We start from the raw sequence: 18332 nt of genomic DNA, 5'->3' as shown, positions 1-18332 counted from the left end.
TTCAGTGATAAACGCATTGCATCCGGAAGCAAGTGCGGATTCAATGCATTTTTCACTGATGGTTGCTAGGAGATGTTGTTTGTAAACCTTCAGTTTTTTATCACGCACGTGAAAAAACGCATTTCACCCGCGCGGAAAAAACTGAACGCAATAGCCGACAAAACTGACTGAACTTGCTTGCAAAATGGTGCGAGTTTCACTGAACGCATCCAGTGCCAATCCGTCACGCTCGTATGAAAAAGGCCTTACTGGTTATCATTTTATCAAAGCCCAATATTGTACCTGGCTGAACACTACTCTAATGACATTCAGATGAGTACGGCCTCTTTCACACGGGCGTCATGTTTTTGGCCCGGATAAGATGCAGGTGCGTTGCGAAAAAATGATTTTCCCGCGCGAGTGCAAAACATTGTAATGCGTTTTGCACACGTGTGAGAAAAATCGGCATGTTTGGTGCCCAGACCCGAACCCGGACTTCTTCACAGAAGTTCGGGTTTGGGTTAGGTGTTGTGTAGATTGTATTATTTTCCCTTATAACATGGTTATAAAGGAAAATAATAGCATTCTGAATACATAGTACAATAGCGCTGGAGGGGTTAAAGAAAAAAAAAAAAATTTAACTCACCTTAATCCACTTGCTCGTGCAGCCCGGCTTCTCTTCTGTCTTCATCTTTGCTGTGCACAGGAATAGGACCTTTGATGACGTCACTGCGCTCATCACATGGTCCATCACATGATCCATCACTATGGTGATGGATCATGTAACGGACCATGTGATGACCGCAGTGACGTCACCACAGGTCCTTTTCCTGTGCACAGCAAAGATGAAGACAGAAGAGAAGCCGGGCTGCACGAGCAAGTGGATTAAGGTGAGTTAAAAATTTTATTTTTAACCCCTCCAGCGCTATTGTACTATGCATTCTGTATTCAGAATGCTATTATTCTCCCTTATAACCATGTTATAAGGGAAAATAATAATGATCGGGTCCCCATCCCGATCGTCTCCTAGCAACCGTGCGTTAAAATCGCACCGCATCCGCACTTGCTTGCGATTTTCAAACCCTATTCACTTCTATGGGGCCTGCGTTGCATGAAAAACGCACAATATAGAGCATGCTGCGATTTTCACGCAACACACAAGTGATGCGTGAAAATCACCGCTCATGTGCACAGCCCCATAGAAATGAATGGGTCCGGATTAAGTGCGGGTGCAGTGCGTTCACCTCACGCATCGCACCCGCGCGGAAATCTCGCCCGTGTGAAAGGGGCCTAATAGTTAGGAAGGTCACGCATAGGGTCAACTTAAAGTTGTTCAAGTTTTATTGTTATCCTTTATCCACAGAACAGAGGATGACTAACTGATCAGTGGGGTCCAGCCCCTGGAACCCCCACCAATGCCAAGAAGGACCCCACGGTCTGACCCTCATGATCAGTTACTGTAGTTATCCTTTATTCAAAGGATAGGGGATAACCTAATGATCGTGGGGGTCCTTCTCTTGGTGGGCCCTGTTATAGATTTTTTTCAGGACCCAGAAACTTTAAAGGGTCGTGCCAAGATTTAAAGTTATCGTCTATCTACAACCATCATGTGCAGCAGAGGGACCTTTTACGATCAGGCAACCTCTGCTCCCTCTATAGCTAACCCCCTGAGGAAGTGTACTGTGAGCAACAGAACAATTATGAATTAAGCAGATAATAGGAAGAGACAGAAGAAAGATTAGGGGCCCATTAACATGGCGGAATTTGCCATCGGAATTTTGGTGCGAAAGTTGCGCCAAACTGGTGGGTGCGTTAGGTGACTGCGTCACATTGTTTTTAAAGGGAGGCAGAGTTTCAGTTCAAGGGCTGGTGGTTTAATGCCGTGACCGCGCCAAGCAGGGACATGTCCTTTCTTGGTGCGGTGTCTGAATAAACGACAGGTTTCTGCTCACGGTTTAGCTCCATTCAATGAGTCCACGGCATTCAAAGTGGACAACCGCGGCAGGAACCAAAGCGGTTTATGCCATGGAGTACGCAGCGGATTTTGACAGCGTTAAAATCCACCATGTGAGCGTACCCTAAACCTCTTTTAGCAAACTTTGCGGCTGTCACCATAGCCAAGGAGCCCCCCCAATGCTGCCGAAACTGCGTGACATGCAGATTTGTGCGGTTCTTAAACTGAGTGCCGCTAAAAGCAGTTTGATTGTTAATGGCGGTGTGGTAAACTGCTGCTTAGCTGTAAAACCGCGCAACCAGAAAAAAATATAGTTTATCAGTTTTGCCGAGAGAAAACGCAGCGTATATTCCACCGCTCATGATAATATGTGCGTAAGGGCTCATGCACACAAACTTATTTTCTTTCCGTGTCCGTTCCGTTTCTTTTGCGGACCGTATACAGAACCATTCATTTCAATGGGCCCGTAAAAAAAGGGAAGGTACTCTGTGTGCATTCAGTTTCCGTATGTCCGTATGCCAAAAAATTGAACATTTTTCTATTATTGTCCGCATTACGGAAAAGTATAATACTGTTCTATTAGGGGCCAGCTGTTCCGTTCCGCAAAATACGGAATGCACACGGATGTCATCCGTATTTTTTTGCGGATCCGTGGACAATAATAGGACATGTTCTATCCTTTTGCTGAACGGACATACGGAAACGGAATGCACAGGGAGTAACTTCAGTTTTTTTTGCGGACCCATTGAAATGAATGGTTCCGTAAACGGTCCGCAAAAAAAACTGAGCGGACACGGAAATAAAATATGTTCGTGTGCATTAAGCCTTAGGGCTCATACACACGACCGTGGTTTTGGTCCACATCCGAGCTGCCTTTTTTGCCTCAAACAGAGGCATAAAAGGCGATGTAAACACACCCTAAGTAATTTTAGCATTTTCCTTTGCTTGCAGTAGGAGACATAACACCAGGGAGGGCACTGTTATTACTGTTCCAAAAAAACAGCACAAACCCCCGCCCATCGGTATCACAATCACTCAGACAACACTGACCCACTTAGCTCCACACACGCTACTCATGGCACCAGATGTCTGCTCTGCCCAGCGAGCAGCCAATGCTTACTATGTCAATATTTGGCATCGAGGTGCATCGCTAATATATTAAAGAGCTCATACAAAAAAAAAAAAAAAAAAGAAATGCACATGTTTTACCCTAGGCAGCAAATATTGCAGAATGAAAAGGCGAAAAAGGCGCAACCTGCCGGAGAAACAGTGACGAGGTATGCCAGATCTGTATAATGATTACCGATATGGCGGCATTGTTTAATAAACTTGAAGCGCCCAATGCAAATTCTCGAACAGTGCCGCCCGCCTACCATGTGCCGTTTATAACACTGGTGGTAATATTAAAAAAAAAACATGCTGCAAATACTAAGGTCTAGGATTAGACCGAAACGTTGGCCAGTGGCTAATTATGAATTTTCACGGATGGATAAGAAGAAGAATAAGACTAAGGGCTCGTTCACACCACCGTGTAAAGCCCGTGCCTGTGCTGTGAACTGCAAATTGCGGTCCGCAATACACGGGCACTGTACGTGGGGCAGGCGCATGGGGATCGCAGACCCATTCACTTGAATGGGTCCGCGATCCGTGATCCTTCCGTTCCGAAAAAAGATAGAGCAAGTTCTATCTTTTTGCGGAGCGGAGCGGAGGCACGGAACGGAACCCCAAGAAGCACTCCGTAGTGTTCCGTTCTTCCGTTCCGCATCTCTGGATTTGCTGACCCATTGAAATGAATGGGTCCACATCTGTGAAGCGGAATGGCCACGGAACGGTGCCCGTGTATTGCGGATCCGCAAATGCGGTCCGCAATACAGCAACGGGCATCACACGTTCGTGTGAACGAGCCCTGAGGCCTCTTGCACACGACTGTATGTCTTTTTCAGTATTTTGCGGTCCGCAAAAAACGGATCCACAAAAAACACAGATGACATCCGTGTGCATTCCGTTTTTTTGCGCAACGGAACATCTGGCCTCAAATAGAACAGCACTATCCTTGTCCGTTATGCGGACAATAATAGGACATGTTCTATGTTTGAACGGAAATACGGAAATGGAAGGCATACTTTTTTTTGCGGATCCATTGAAATAAATGGTTCCGTATACGGAATGCAAAAGACGGAACGGAAACGGAAAAAAAAAACATTTGTGTGCAAGAGCCCTAATGAAGTAAAATAAAATAAGAAGTGCCTATCCCTGCACCACCTTTATGCTCCAGCCTGAGCCCCTGTGATAGATCTCGTGCCAGTCTACACAGCCAGTTTAAGCTTACGATTAGTAGACTGTGTCTGGAACACCAAACAGGTCCCAGGGGTTGAACACCAGCCAATTATAAATTGATGAGCGATCCTACGACAGTCCATCATTGTACAGTATATCTCCAGAAAATCCCTTAAAAAGGGGTTGTCCCACGAAAAATTGTCTACATTTATTTCAAACCAGCACATAGAACTGAATACTTTTGCAATTGGATGTAATTAAAAATTCATTATGGCTACGGAGTTATTCATTGAAATCTATCTGTATAGCGCCACCTGCTGTTTGCTCTTTTTCAAACCTCTTTGTCCAGCTCACTGAGGTGGACGCTCACGCTCAGTTCCAACCCTAAACTTCCACCAGCTGCAGCAGAGAGGACACGCCCCCTGAGAATGCGCACACGCACCTGAGCTGCCAGCTTGAAATAAATCTAGCAGAGCAATTCGCCGTAGATTTCAATTCTAATTTACACCCGTTTTCTGGCTTCAATTTTAACAACCGTGTCGGACTGCGGTTACACCGCCTCGTCTAATTATGGAGAATACCGTAAAACATTTTAAAAAAAGTTACAAAACACCGAGGTCTTGGCGATATAGCAATTCTACCCATAATGACAAAAGGCTGCTGCGGAGCACAAGTCGTAAGTTTCATACGGAGATTCCCTCAGGACACAATAGGGGTCATTTATCAAACTGGTGTAAAGTAGAACTGGCTTAATTGCCCATAGCAACCAATCAGATTCCTCCTTTCATTTTCCAAGGGAGCTGTGAAAAATGAAAGGAGGAATCTGATTGGTTGCTATGGGCAACTAAGCTAGTTCTACTTTACACCAGTTTGATAAATGACCCCCGATGGGTTTTTTAGTACTTAACTTTTCTAGCCTATCACTACCAGGCTGACACAGACCATTAAAGCCGCCCTCCAGGCTCCCCATAGGCTCCTTCCCCTCAGTATACACCCGCCAATTACCTTATAATCACTGGAGGTTTAGTAATCTGCACTTTATAATCATTCTGCTGTGATAGAAAGCAGCTCTCCATTCGCTGACTTCCTGGTGAGCCTGCGATAGGCTAGTGTTTACACACAGCAGCCAATCCAAGGAGGCCGAGCTAAAAGGGGAGGGAGACAGCAGCAGCCTGGACCAATCATGAGACAGGAGGCGTGTCTCAGACTACCCCAGACTTCGGACAGGCACCGTAGCTAATCTGTAGTCTCAGGTCACAGCTCTGTCTAAAAGAGCAGACAGCCAATGAGCAATTTGAGTAAAATACAGTAAAAAGCAGGTGATCAATGCCAATGTAACCTTTAGTTTTGACACCACTGCAGCCAATCGCTGACCCCAGCACTGATCTGCTCCCCTCATGTCAAATGGTCACATGACGCAAGGAGGACAGGTCAGCGATTGGCTGCAGCGGCGTCAAAATTGAAGTTTACATTCTGAAAGCCAAGCGGAGAAGCCAAGGCTGGGAAGATAAGGAGCTAGCGCCGGGAAGGGGTTAAATATGTTTCCCTCCGCAGGTCTGCCAAAGAGCAGGAGGTTGCCAAACACCCCACCCCCCCGCCCTCCCCCACAAGGTGCACAACGCGAGGGGAAGAGAAACAGGAAAACAGGGGCTACATAATCCTAAAAGTCTTAAAGGGGTTATGCTATGACTGATGTAAAAAATAAATCAGATAGCACATGACTATCTCTTTCTAACAAAGCTAGAACCATCCCCGTACCTCACATGGGTCCAGAGATCTCCACATTCATTGCGCCATTTGTTCTGCTAGATTCTCTCAGGGACGTGTCCTTCCTGCTGCAGCTCTCTCCCTATCACAGCTCAGGGGCGTGTCCTTTCTGCTGCATCCCTCTCCCTGTAACGGTAACAGCTTCTAACAGAACATACGGCTGGTGGCAGTTGAAGATTTAAACTATCCACATTCGACCAGCTCAGTGAGACGGACAAAATATAAAGGAAAAGAACAAACAGCAGGTGGCGCTATACAGATACATTTCATTGAATAACTCAGCGGCTATACTAAAATTTTAATTACTTGCCATTCCAAAAGTATTCAGATCCAGGTGCTGGTTTGAAAAATGTAGAATATGTTTTGTGACGCAACCCCTTTAAGTGACTAAATGGGTGATGTAATTAGCTACTTGATGGCCCTAGCTATGAAGGGAAGAAGAGGAGAAGAGCACAGATGGCGGATATAGGAAGAAAGTGAGAAACAAGAAGCATTCTCAACATACCTAAGGTGATGGTGATGTCTGGCGGTTGAAGTGCATGACAAAATTAAAGGGGCTCTCCAAGATTTTGTAAAATACCACAGTGAGCAGGAGGCAGTGTAAAATTTAAAGAAATTTAAAAAAAAAAAACGTACTCACCTTTGAAATGTCTTGCCGGGCCTGTGCCACCTCTCCTGTCCCCGATGCTCCGATTCCTGCAGGGCCTGCACTGGTCCCATGATCTCTACGACCAGTTACTGGCCCTTCGAGCCCATGTGATCCCTGAGGTCAGTGACTGGCTGCAGCGGTTCAATAAAAGTGATGTCATCCATATAGGCTCAGCGGGGAACGAAGCAACGAGGACTGGAGAAGAAGCGTGGAAGAGGTAGGACATTATAAAGGTGAGGAAGGTCTTTTTTTTTTTTTTCATTTTACACTGTCCCCCTGCTACAAAATCTTGGAGAACCCCTTTAAACATCAGTGACATCATTGTGCCAGTGAAAGACATCACTCGGGTTTTCTAAAGGATTTAGGGTACTTCCACACTAGCGTTATTCTTTTCCGGCACAGAGTTCCGTCCTAGGGGCTCAATACCGGAAAATAACTGATCAGTTTTATCCCCATGCATTCTGAATGGAGAGCATACCATTCAGGATGTCTTCAGTTCAGTCACTGAACGGCGTTTTGGACGGAGGAAATACCGTAAGCATGCTGCGGTATTATCTCCATCCAAAATTCCGGATCAGTTTCCGGAATACCGGATTCGGCATTAATTTACATTGAAATGTATTAGTGCCGGATCCGGCATTAAAAATACCGTAATGCCGAAGCCGTCCTTCCAGTCTGCGCATGCGCAATGTGAAAAAAAAATATATAGAACGGATCCGTTTCTCTGGATGACATCCGGAGAGACGGATCCGTTCTTGCAATGCATTTGTAAGATGGATCCGCATCCGGGTCCGTCTACAAATGCTCTCCGTTTGCATGCAGATTGCCGGATTAACGGAACTGCTTGCTGGATCACTCTGCTGCAAGTGTGAAAGTAGCCTTAGGCCTCATGCAAACGGCCATTGTTTTGGTCCGCATCCGAGCCGCAGTTTTGGCGGCTCGGATGCGGACCCATTCACTTCAATGGGGCCGCAAAAGATGTCCGCATCCGTTGCTCCGTTCCGTGGCCCCGCAAAAAAAAAAAATAGAACATGTCCTATTCTTGTCCGCGCTTTGTGGACAAGAATAGGCAGTTATATGTAAAGGCTGTCCGTGCCGTTCCGCAAATTGCGGAACGCGCACGGACGCCGTCCGTGTTTTGCTGATCCGCGATTTGCGGACCGCAAAACACACCACGGTCGTGTGCATGCGGCCTTACCCTGCACTATGACCAATAAGATAAAGTGTAAGAAGCTGGTAAGGAGCACAAAAAATGAACACATACCGTATATAAAAAATAAAAATATAAAAAAAGCGTAGGAGATAAAACAGCGGGTGTGAACGTCTGATCTTTCGCTGTATCAAACGTAATTTTTTTAAGCATGGTAGCCTGACATACTTGTTGCATTCGTTGTAATACTCCCACGTGGAATTAGCCGTTCACCAGTAGAAATCCTCTTAGCGGGTTCCTTTAGATCAAGTTCATTGACTATCTCACTGGTCAACCAGCTAAAGAGGATCTGCCACCGGAGTCAAAGGGGGACACTTATCAAAACTGGTGCAACGGAAAACTGCCTTAGTTGTCCAATCAGGGGCACCTCAGGTCCATCTTTACATGCACCGCAGCAGCCATTCACTGGCCTCAGAAGTTACGTGCCTCTCGGGGACACGTCACCGCAGAGACCAGTGAATGGCTGCAACAGTGCACCTGCTGAGACCGAAGCGCTGGTGAAGAGGTGGCTGTCTATTTTTCTTTATGTTAATCCCTTACAGGGCAATAATTTTTAAAAAAAATTCTTTAAATTTTATGATATTTTGACTTCAAGGTTGTCTCATGAAGACTACGAAGATCACATCTAGAAGCCCACAGGAGAAGACAGCAGCGTTATAAATGGCACAAGGAGGGTGAGGGCCCTGTTACAGATTTTACATTGAACCATCTGACTGATCCCTACAAGCGCCAAGTCGGACAGAACTTAAAGGGCATCTGTCAGCAGTTTTGTACCTATGACACTGGCATGTGCGCTTGGCAGCTGAAGATATCTGTGTTGGTCCCATGTTCATATGTGTCTGCATTGCTCAGAAAAATTATGTTTTTATATATGCAAATGAGCCTCTAGGAGCAACGGGGGCGTTACCATTACACCTAGAGGCTCTGCTCTCTCTGCAACTGCTGCACCTTCTGCACTTTGATTGACAGGACCTGGCAGTATAATTGACATCACTCCTGATCCTATCAAAGTGCAGAGGGCGCAGCAGTTGCAGAGAGAGCAGAGCCTCTAAGTGTAATGGTAACGCCCCCGTTGCTCCTAGTTTCATTTGCATATATTAAAACATCCTATTTCTCAGCAATGCGGGCACATAGGAACATGGGACCAACACAGACGTCTTCAGCTGCCAAGCGCAGTTTCATAGGTACAAACCAGAATAGACAGAAAGGGCCGTGCACCGGTGGAGCCCATGGACTATAATCAATTTGATTTGGCTGGTTTCGGGCATAAGCGTTTCAACCGGACAAAAACTGGTGCAAGCAATGGGCTCCGGGGGTGACTGGCAGTATCTGCCTAGGCCGGATGTGATGAACTCAGTTCCTCTGCCAGAACAGCCTGCTGGATACCTTTACTGCCGATGTGAAACTAGCCTTAACAGATGTGCTCCTTTCTAGCAGCTCCTCCTCTGTCATCCAAGATGGCCGAACACTGTGATCATGAGTCCAAGACACGTTCTACTTGTCTAGCCCTGCCCTCGGATTGGCCAGCATTGCTCACACGAGCAGTGCTGGCCAATCCTAGGACAGCAGGAAGTGCCTTAGACTACCAAATGCACGGTGCACATCAGGTAGTCTGAGAAGCGGTGCGGCCATCTTGGATGGCATAGAAGCAGCCTGAGAAGATAAAAAGGCGCTCACCATGTAAAGTGCTTTGGCTTGTTCCTCAGCTAATGTGATTTTTTATTTGATTTTTTTTTTACCGGCGGACCGCTTTAATATCCCTGCAGCACCTCCACAGGTGAAATAAAGTATTACAACTCTGCCCATTTTTCTCACCCTTGAGGTACGATTATTGGGTCAACAGCATTTTTTTCAAATTGCTGCCCGCCCTGGATCCATGGTTTTGTCCCTCACTGGTATTTTTTTTTTTTTTAGGAAGCGATGATACAGACGGGCAAAAACTTTCCTTTAAAAAAAAAATATAAAAAAACCACTAGACATGCAAAAAGCCATATGGGCAAAAATGCCTAAGAAATGACTAAAAGAGTGTGTGTGGAAGAACACTAAGGCCCCACTCAGACAACTGTATGGCTGCCATGTTCGTGTTGCGGACCACAAACAGCGGGTCCACAAAACACGGGCACCGGCCGCATGAACTCCCTGCTGCGGTATGGACCCACTTGCCTTCAATAGGTCCGTGATCCGCAACATATGGCAAAAGACAGGACATGTGCTATCTTTTGCGGACAGGAGGAACGGACCCAGAAGCCCACGGGAGATCTTCTGTGTGTTTCCGAGGGCTTCCGATCCATTCCTCCGCTCCACAAAAGATAGGACAAGTCCTATCTTTTACCGTATGTTGCGGATCACGAACCCATTCAAGGCAAGTGGGTCCGCACTGCAGCAGGGAGTGCATACGGCAGGTGCCACAGCGGCCATATGGTTGTCTGAATGGGGCCTAAGGGTGGTGTCACACAACTTTTTGTGGTAGTTTTTGATGCAACTTTTTGAGCCAAATCAAGACTTGGGTTGGAAGGGAAAGAGAAATATAAAGGAAGGACTCCTACTTCTCCTTCCTGCTGGATCCACTTCTGGCTTTGGCTTAAAAAATCTCCATAAAAAGCTGCGTAGGACATCACCCCAAACAAGCGAAGCCCGACCAGACACCCACCATCCATGATACGAAAGTTCACGGACTGAATGTTCCACAGAGCTAAGTCCTAAACTTTCCAAACTTTGGCTGAGGCTGGAGCAACATAAACCTCATACATGGAAACTGGAGGAACGTTTAAAGAAATTAAATAAATTTGCAGTTTCACACAAAAATAATAATACAATTTTCTAATTACCATTGTCTATCAATTCCACAAGGTTTTTTTAAGCTCTCCGCTCACTGCCAGTAAATTCTTTAAATCCAGAGGATGAGAACTTGACCTGGTCGCGTGATGAACGGAATTTTTACCCTGGCCGAGCCAACGACACGTGAGCACACCCTAAGCCAGTCATCCCCAACCTGTGACTCTCCAGCTGTTGCACAACTACAACTCCCATCATCAGTGGCGTACATAGAGAAGTAAGGGCCCAATAGCAATAATCAAACCAGGCCCCCCACACAGGACAGAAGGGTTTCCACCTAAACCCTTTTCAATGACCTTTTGGGCCATTTTTCCACTGCCTCATTTGCTAAAAGTTGTTCCTTTAGAGGGTAGAGTCCTGCCCAAGCTTTCACCCCCAGTAGAAGAGGGGACAATCCCAGTCGGCACTGCGGGAGTGCGCATAGGTTGGCGCTTTTTCCTGAAGCGCAGATACGATGTGGCCGGGATAGAGGCTGCTGCGCATGCGTGCCTATGCACTCCCACGGTCTCGGCCACCAGAGAGGCCAGCACCTTTTCCCAAAGCACGACCACCACTGATGGATTGCATGGTGGTCGTAACCCATGGAAATAAACAGTGCATTACGTGATGGGAAAATGAATCCAGCCACCAAAGGAAGCAATATGGACAATCACAATACACTTGTAAGTGCCTTGTATTAAAGGGGTATTCCCATCACAGACAATGGGGGCATATCGCTAGGATACGCACCCATTGTCTGATAGGTGCGGGTACCACCTCTGGGATCGGCACCTACAAGGAGAACGGAGCCGGGGAGAGCTGTGGCTGGAGGACCCCGGAATTGCTACTTATGCTGCTCCATCACTAGAAACAGTGAAATGTAAAGGGGTTCTCTCACTTCAGCAAATGGCATCTATCATGAGAGGAATTGTCCTCCTTAAAGGGGTTGTCTCACTTCAGCAAGTGGCATTTATCATGAGAGGAATTGTCCTCCTTAAAGGGGTTGTCTCACTTCAGCAAGTGGCATTTATCATGTAGAGGAAGTTAAAGGGGTATTCCCATTACAGACAATTGGGGCATAACGCTATATCCCACCTCCGGGACCCGCACCTACAACGAGAACGGAGCGAGGAGAGCTGTGGCTGGAGGACCCCGGATTTCCCAGGGTCCGTCCACCACCAAGCACTGCTCTCCGCTGCTCCCATAGAAGTGAATGGGAGGGCACCGCACACGCGCGGCCCCTGCTCCCATTCATTTCTATGGGGCTGACGATTTTTGGTGGCCCCATAGAAATTAATGGAGGGCGGCTGCGCATGCACAGTGCACCCTCCGTTCATTTCCCCCGCTCCGTTCTCGTTGTAGGTGCGGGTCCCGGAGGTGGGATATAGCGTTATGCCCCAATTGTCTGTGATGGGAATACCCCTTTAACTTCCCCTACATGATAAATGCCACTTGCTGAAGTGAGACAACCCCTTTAAGGAGAACAATTCCTCTCATGATAAATGCCACTTGCTGAAGTGAGACAACCCCTTTAAGGAGGACAATTCCTCTCATGATAAATGCCACTTGCTGAAGTGAGACAACCCCTTTAAGAAGGACAATTCCTCTCATGATAAATGCCACTTGCTGAAGTGAGACAACCCCTTTAAGAAGGACAATTCCTCTCATGATAAATGCCACTTGCTGAAGGGAGACAACCCCTTTAAGAAGGACAATTCCTCTCATGATAAATGCCACTTGCTGAAGGGAGACAACCCCTTTAATGTCCCTGTTTCCAGTGATGGAGCAGCACTCCCCTCCTCCGTTCCTCCGACCCCCGGCTCCCTAGCTGCAGGCCTGACTTCTGCTGACGGTCTCCGCTGTATCACTGATTTCCCACCACCGTCCTGTCTGCTTTCTGTAATGCCGGGACTGTGGCAGCAGAAGCCATGGCTGTGCCCAGCAGCGTGCATGCCGCCGGCACGGATGCATCTCCTCTAATCCCACGGCCGCATTATTATAACGGGAGCGGCGGTGAAAGGCTCTCCGTCCTCCGGCGCCTGCACACAGGGCTGTCCGCGAGGACTGAAGCCATCCCCGGCCGCTCGTGGACAGCTCCCTGGTGCTGAACTCCCAGCCGTGCAAGCAGCAAACCCCCTGTCACTACACCGCCGACTGCTGCAACCGTTCTGAGAGTTCACGCCATGTGGGGGGAGGGGAGCAAGGAGTTTGGATGTGTTTTTAGGCAAAGATGGCAGCTACTATCACCCACCCAAAAGCCTAGGCCCCGGCAATAGTGCGGGATTGACACTACGGAATCCATACTGTTATCCTCTCTTCCCAAATAAGCTGCACCCCTCTAACATAAGGCAAAGCCTATTGCGATACTTTGCAGGCCTGGTGCAAAATGCATTATTGCACAAAAAATACAAAACAAAAAAAACACAGCAAATGCATTTAAAGGGTTAAAAGACACGACGGCCAAGACGGTCTCATGACACGGTACAGTGACTGTGGCTTATATAACTGACAGAGCACATCAAATACAGGCAACAGGGGGGGGGGGGGGTGATATTCTCCAAAACATACACCCGTTAACCCCTCAGCTGCCAGCAGGCACAACGAGACACACGAATCCTGACCACAGATCAGATGCTCAATTTTTTCAAAAAGCCCCCCCCAGCTGGTGCTTATGGGGGGGGGGGGTATTCTGCAGTGATCCCCGTTTTAAAGGGAAGGAGGGGGGGGTAGGGATTTGCAGCAGGCAATGATTTGGGGATATGAGCCGGATATTTGGGGTTTCTTCTATGCCAGGGTGGGCTGGTGCAGACATCCTTAGGAGGAGCCTGCCCCCGGGTCAGGACGGAGACATGCTTACTTGAGGACTGACTGCTCCTTCTCCTCTTCCTTCTTCTGCCGGTCCATGACGGCCAGGATGGTCTTCCTCTCGTCCTCGGTCAGGTGGCTGAGATCCGGCACCAGCGGCTGTGCGGGAGGCAGAGGGCCGCCCCTGGGCCCGAGAGGAGCGGACATGTTGGCGGAGGAGCGGCGGACACACACACACCGATCGGGAATACTGCTGGAGCTCAAGCCGGACACAGAGCATCAATCACGGCGATCCGCGGTGACGGGGGCGGACATCCAGAGGAGCCGGAGGAGAAGACATGGGTCACCAGCCGCAGATGAAGGCGCCTCCGTGCACGGTGCTGCGTCCCAGAGCCGGGTCTTGGAGGGACATTCCAGCTTCGTGCTATTGAATGCCCCCGCGGGTTTTTGGGTTGTTTTTTTCCCCCCTCCCCCCTGCGCCCCACAGACGGTGCAAGGTGTCCCTGCTCGTGAGCTGAGGGGGCTGGAGAGAGCCGCACGGTGACAGCAGCTGGAGATGGATGGGGGAGGAGGCAGGGCTGCTGCTGCTGCTGCTAGTGGACGGAGCTGCGCATGCGCCTGTCACAGCTAGGTGGAAGGGGAGGAGGTGAACTGATGGCTATCCTCTTCCGGAGACGTCTCACAGATGACCAGATGGCTCCTACTACAGACAGGCACCTGCCGGATCATCGGAGCCTTAACCGCTGCAGGACAGGAGCAAAGGAATATGTTTTTTTTTGTTCATGGTAATGCAAACGGATCCGTTCTGAACGGACACAAGCGTTTGCATTATAGGTGCGGATCCGCACCTGACGCAGGTGTGAAAGTAGCCTAATCCGTCATCCTGCTCCAATAATCTGACAATCGGTCCCAACCTAATCTAGACTTTCCCCAGTACAACAAAAAAATATCCCCATTATCAGATGGATAACTAGAAGAAAAATTCTAGGACTATCTGATAATCTGGAACATTTGATAATCTGGCACCTATCAGGAGATAGATGTATGTACTAAGCGAAACTATAAACGCAACACTTTCGGTTTTGCTCCCATTTTGCATGAGCTGAACTCAAAGATCTGAAACATTTTCTACATTCACAGAAGACCCATTACTCTCAAATATTCTTCACAAATCTGTCTAAATCTGTGTTAGTGAGCACTTCTCCTTTGCCGAGATAATCCATCCCACCTCACAGGTGTGGCATATCAAGGTGCGGATTAGACAGCATGAATATTGCACAGGTGTGCCTTAGACTGCCCACAATAAAAGGTCACTCTGAAATGTGCAGTTTGATCACACAGCACAATGCCACAGATGTCGCAACGTTTGAGGGAGCGTGAAATTGGCGTGCTGACAGCAGGAATGTCTACCAGAGCTGTTGCCCGTGCAATGAATGTTCATGTCTCTACCATAAGCCGTCTCCAAAGGCGTTTCAGAGAATTTGGCAGTACATCCAACCGGCCTCACAACCGCAGACCACGTGTAACCACACCATCCCAGGACCTCCACATCCAGCATGTTCACCTCCATGATTGTCTGAGACCAGCCACCCGGACAGCTGCAGCAAGAATCGGTTTACAAAACCAAAGAATTTCTGCACAAACTGTCAGAAACCGTCTCAGGGAAGCTCATCTGCATGCTCGTCGTCCTCATCGGGGTCTGCACCGACGACAGTTCATCGTCGTAACCGACTTGAGTGGGCAAATGCTCACCATTGATGGCGCCTGGCACGTTGGAGAGGCGTTCTGTTCACGGATGAGTCCCGGTTTTCACTGTTCAGGGCAGATGGCAGACAGCGTGTGTGGCGTCGGGTGGGTGAGCGGTTTTCTGACGTCAACGTTGTGGATCAAGTGGCCCATGGTGGCGGTGGGGTTCTGGTATGGGCAGGCGTATGTTATGGACAACGAACACAGGTGTATTTTATTGATGGCATTTTGAATGCACAGAGATACCGTGACGAGATCCTGAGGCCCATTGTTGTGCCATTCATCCACGACCATCACCTCAGGTTGCAGCATGATAATGCACGGCCCCATATTGCAAGGATCTGTACACAATTCCTGGAAGCTGAAAACATCGTCTTGCATGGCCAGCATACTCACCGACATGTCACCCATTGAGCATGTTTGGGACGTCTGCCATCTGCCCTGAACAGTGAAAACCGGGACTCATCCGTGAACAGAACGCCTCTCCAACGTGCCAGGCGCCATCGAATGTGAGCATTTGCCCACTCAAGTCGGTTACGACGACGAACTGCAGTCAGGTCCAGACCCCGATGAGGATGACGATCATGCAGATGAGCTTCCCGGTTTCTGACAGTTTGTGCAGAAATTCTTTGGTTTTGTAAACCGATTGTTGCTGCAGCTGTCTGGGTGGCTGGTCTCAGACGATCATGGAGGTGAACATGCTGGATGTGGAGGTCCTGGGATGGTGTGGTTACACGTGGTCTGCGGTTGTGAGGCCGGTTGGATGTACTGCCAAATTCTCTGAAACGCCTTTGGAGACGGCTTATGGTAGAAAAATGAACATTCATTGCACAGGCAACAGCTCTGGTAGACAATCCTGCAGTCAGCACGCCAATTTCACGCTCCCTCAAACGTTGCGACATCTGTGGCATTGTGCTGTGTGATCAAACTGCACATTTCAGAGTGGCCTTTTATTGTGGGCAGTCTAAGGCACACCTGGGCAATATGCATGCTGTCTAATCAGCACCTTGATATGCCACACCTGTGAGGTGGGATGGATTATCTCAGCAAAGAAGAAGCGCTCACTAACACAGATTCAGACAGATTTGTGAAGAATATTTAAGAGTAATGGGTCTTCTGTATATGTAGAAAATGTTTCAGATCTTTGAGTTCAGCTCATGCAAAATGGGAGCAAAACCGAAAGTGTTGAGTTTATATTTTTGCTCAGTGTAGATAGATATAAGATAGATTAGATAGAGATAGATAATAGATAATATAGATAGACAATGATATTCAGCAGGTAGAGTGCACTCATTCACACCTTCCTGCATTAACCCCTGCAATGCAAGAGTGATTCTAATAATCTGGTAACTGGTTCCAACCTAATGATCTAAAATTTCCCAGTACAACAAGAAAACCCCCATCTATGAGATGTATACACCACTAACAGCACATTCTATGAGATTTTATGTCAGTATTTTAATCCTGGATAGTTTTCTACAATTTCTATGACCATCTGATAATCTGGAACATTCGATAATCTGTCGCCCACCAGGTGCCAGCATCAATGCTCGATTAAAAGAATTAGATGCAAAATGAAAGTGCTGTAATGTTTATGGGGAAACCTAGTCTCTCCCGAAATCAAGGGTCAAACCAGGTCGGCTTTTAACCCTTCGAATCCCCTCCAGAGGTGTCTGGCAGCCACTGTCTATAACCAGAACCCTTTACTGCAGAGTCCACAGCACAAATATTACAGATAATTACTGTAATCAATAATACAGATACATGGGAGAGAAAAGGATTCTGGATTATCGGACACTCAGAAAAGTGAGTGAATGTAATATGTACCTGTAAAGGGAATAAAGCGTCAGTGTGCAATCGTAAAAGAGAAAATGAAGACGCAGTACGGTATTATAATGCTGTCTCCGCATTAGAGGAAGCTCATAATTGGTCTATTCGGCTCAGTCTCGAGTTTCGGCTCATCTGAAATTCCCCACTTTATTATAGTCCAGTGTAGGAAATAAGTGCTGGATTATCAGGCTTTCTGGATTATCAAATGTTGGAATGAAGGAATTGTCATATAAATAATGAATAGATACATAGGTAGATAGATATAAAATAGAAGATTAGATAGATACAAATAGATAATTAGATATAGATAGATAGATTTATGGATGGATAGATGCAATAGATAGATAGATATTAGAACAATTAGATAGATAGATAGATAATTAGAGATAGATAGATATGAGATAGATAGATAGATAGATAGATAGATAGATAGATAGATATGAGATTGATAGATAGATAGATAGATAGATATGAGATAGATACAGTACAGACCAAAAGTTTGGACACACCTTCTCATTCAAAGAGTTTTCTTTATTTTCATGACTATGAAAATTGTAGATTCACACTGAAGGCATCAAAACTATGAATTAACACATGTGGAATTATATACATAACAAACAAGTGTGAAACAACTGAAAATATGTCATATTCTAGGTTCTTCAAAGTAGCCACCTTTTGCTTTGAGTACTGCTTTGCACACTCTTGGCATTCTCTTGATGAGCTTCAAGAGGTAGTCCCCTGAAATGGTTTTCACTTCACAGGTGTGCCCGGTCAGGTTTAATAAGTGGGATTTCGTGCCTTATAAATGGGGTTTTGACCATCAGTTGTGTTGAGGAGAATTCAGGTGGATACACAGCTGATAGTCCTACTGAATAGACTGTTAGAATTTGTATTATGGCAAGAAAAAAGCAGCTAAGTAAAGAAAAACGAGTGGCCATCATTACTTTAAGAAATGAAGGTCAGTCAGTCAGCCGAAAAATTGGGAAAACTTTGAAAGTAAGGGCTATTTGACCATAAAGGAGAGTAATGGGGTGCTGCACCAGATGACCTGGCCTCCACAGTCACCGAATCTGAACCCAATCGAGATGGTTTGGGGTGAGCTGGACCGCAGAGTGAAGGCAAAAGGGCCAACAAGTGCTAAGCATCTCTGGGAACTCCTTCAAGACTGTTGGAAGACCATTTCAGGGGACTACCTCTTGAAGCTCATCAAGAGAATGCCAAGAGTGTGCAAAGCAGTAATCAAAGCAAAAGGTGGCTACTTTGAAGAACCTAGAATATGACATATTTTCTGTTGTTTCACA

At 47.0% G+C, this 18332-nt stretch overlaps 1 protein-coding gene across 11 annotated transcripts in view; it reads right to left on the bottom strand.

Moving 5' to 3' along the window:
* The window catches only part of RIMS2 (regulating synaptic membrane exocytosis 2), a 638194-nt gene extending 624191 nt beyond the window's left edge, over nt 1-14003 (bottom strand). For all 11 annotated transcript variants that reach the window (XM_040432551.1, XM_040432553.1, XM_040432561.1 and 8 more), the window contains exon 1: nt 13508-14003. In XM_040432551.1, the coding sequence (XP_040288485.1) occupies nt 13508-13662 (155 nt within the window). In that variant the 5' untranslated portion in view covers nt 13663-14003. The remainder of the gene's footprint in view (nt 1-13507) is intronic.
* Nucleotides 14004-18332: the final 4329 nt, after the last annotated feature.

This window comes from Bufo bufo, chromosome 5, assembly GCF_905171765.1.
Source record: "Bufo bufo chromosome 5, aBufBuf1.1, whole genome shotgun sequence".
Taxonomy (NCBI): domain Eukaryota; kingdom Metazoa; phylum Chordata; class Amphibia; order Anura; family Bufonidae; genus Bufo; species Bufo bufo.
The sequence above is the reverse complement of the archived record's forward strand: the minus strand, read 5'-3'. Positions and strand labels throughout refer to the sequence as shown.